Source organism: Fragaria vesca, linkage group LG5 (genome assembly GCF_000184155.1).
Source record: "Fragaria vesca subsp. vesca linkage group LG5, FraVesHawaii_1.0, whole genome shotgun sequence".
Classification (NCBI taxonomy): Eukaryota; Viridiplantae; Streptophyta; class Magnoliopsida; order Rosales; family Rosaceae; genus Fragaria; species Fragaria vesca.
In genome coordinates this window covers 3511124-3512090 of record NC_020495.1, presented here as the reverse complement: position 1 = coordinate 3512090, position 967 = coordinate 3511124, and the positions used below count along the sequence as shown (strand labels likewise).

At 45.9% G+C, this 967-nt stretch overlaps 1 protein-coding gene across 1 annotated transcript in view; it reads right to left on the bottom strand.

Moving 5' to 3' along the window:
- The window catches only part of LOC101301876, a 9503-nt gene extending 8981 nt beyond the window's left edge, over nt 1-522 (bottom strand). The window contains exon 1 of the mRNA XM_004300873.1: nt 69-522. Coding sequence (XP_004300921.1) covers nt 69-522 — 454 coding nt within the window. The remainder of the gene's footprint in view (nt 1-68) is intronic.
- Between the last annotated feature and the right edge of the window lie 445 nt (nt 523-967).

The window sequence follows — 967 nt, the reverse complement described above, 5'->3', positions numbered from 1 at the left end:
CGCTAGCCCCACTGTCTAAAATCCAAGTACTTTTCTGATCTATGTACGTACATAATGTAAAGCTTTACCTGATAGTTCTTCAAAGCTAGAAGAATTACCAACATGATTTGCGGTGCTTGCTTTGTTTTTGTTCAGCATATCAACAATCTGCTTGCATTCTTCCTTTGAGAAAGGGAAGTTGACCGGGTTTCCATCTTCAAACATTGAAGCAACATGGTTACTCCTGGAGTTTCGATCTGCTATGGCCTTTCTTCTTCGGCAAGTGTCATAGGTGTGACCCTTCCAACCGCAAAACGTGCACTTTAGATGCTGGCAGCAATTCTCGGTAAGGTGACTCTTATTGCACTTTTCACATTTTGGCTTGCTGTCTTCGACACTCTCGGCACGGCTATTGGATCTGCCGCTATCTCGGCTATTGTCTTGGTCACTGCCTCTCACGGCAAAGGCTGCAGCTTCTTGTTGTTGCACGCCTTGTTTGCTTCCCATGGCTGCCTCAGCCTGTTTCTCGTGACGAAGAACCATCGAGTAGGCTTTGTTGACAGCCGGGAGAGGCTGAATAGCAACAATGGTGTCACATCCCGACCCTTATATTTTTACCTTATTTACTAGCCTGATTATAATAAGAATTTTACCGTCTCCGTAATTGAGTAAATAGTTTAATTGGTCCCTAGAAGGGTTTCGGGGACGATTATGTGCGGAGGATTATTCGTATGAGGAAAATACGACGACGGTAAAAATGGTAAATTTTAGCTAGTAAAAGGTAATTTTTATTCGGGTATTATTTTTCGGGGTGTTTTTATTTTTGGAATTTGGGTTGATATAGGTTGGACCGGTGGAGGCCCAACCCATTTCTTTTTCCTTCTCCCTTTCTCTTCTTCCCTCTTTCCTTTTCCTCTCCCCCGAGCCTCCCGCTGCCCGGTTTTCCGGCCGTCCTCCCGCCGCCGTCCGGCCACCAACCGCCGCCGCA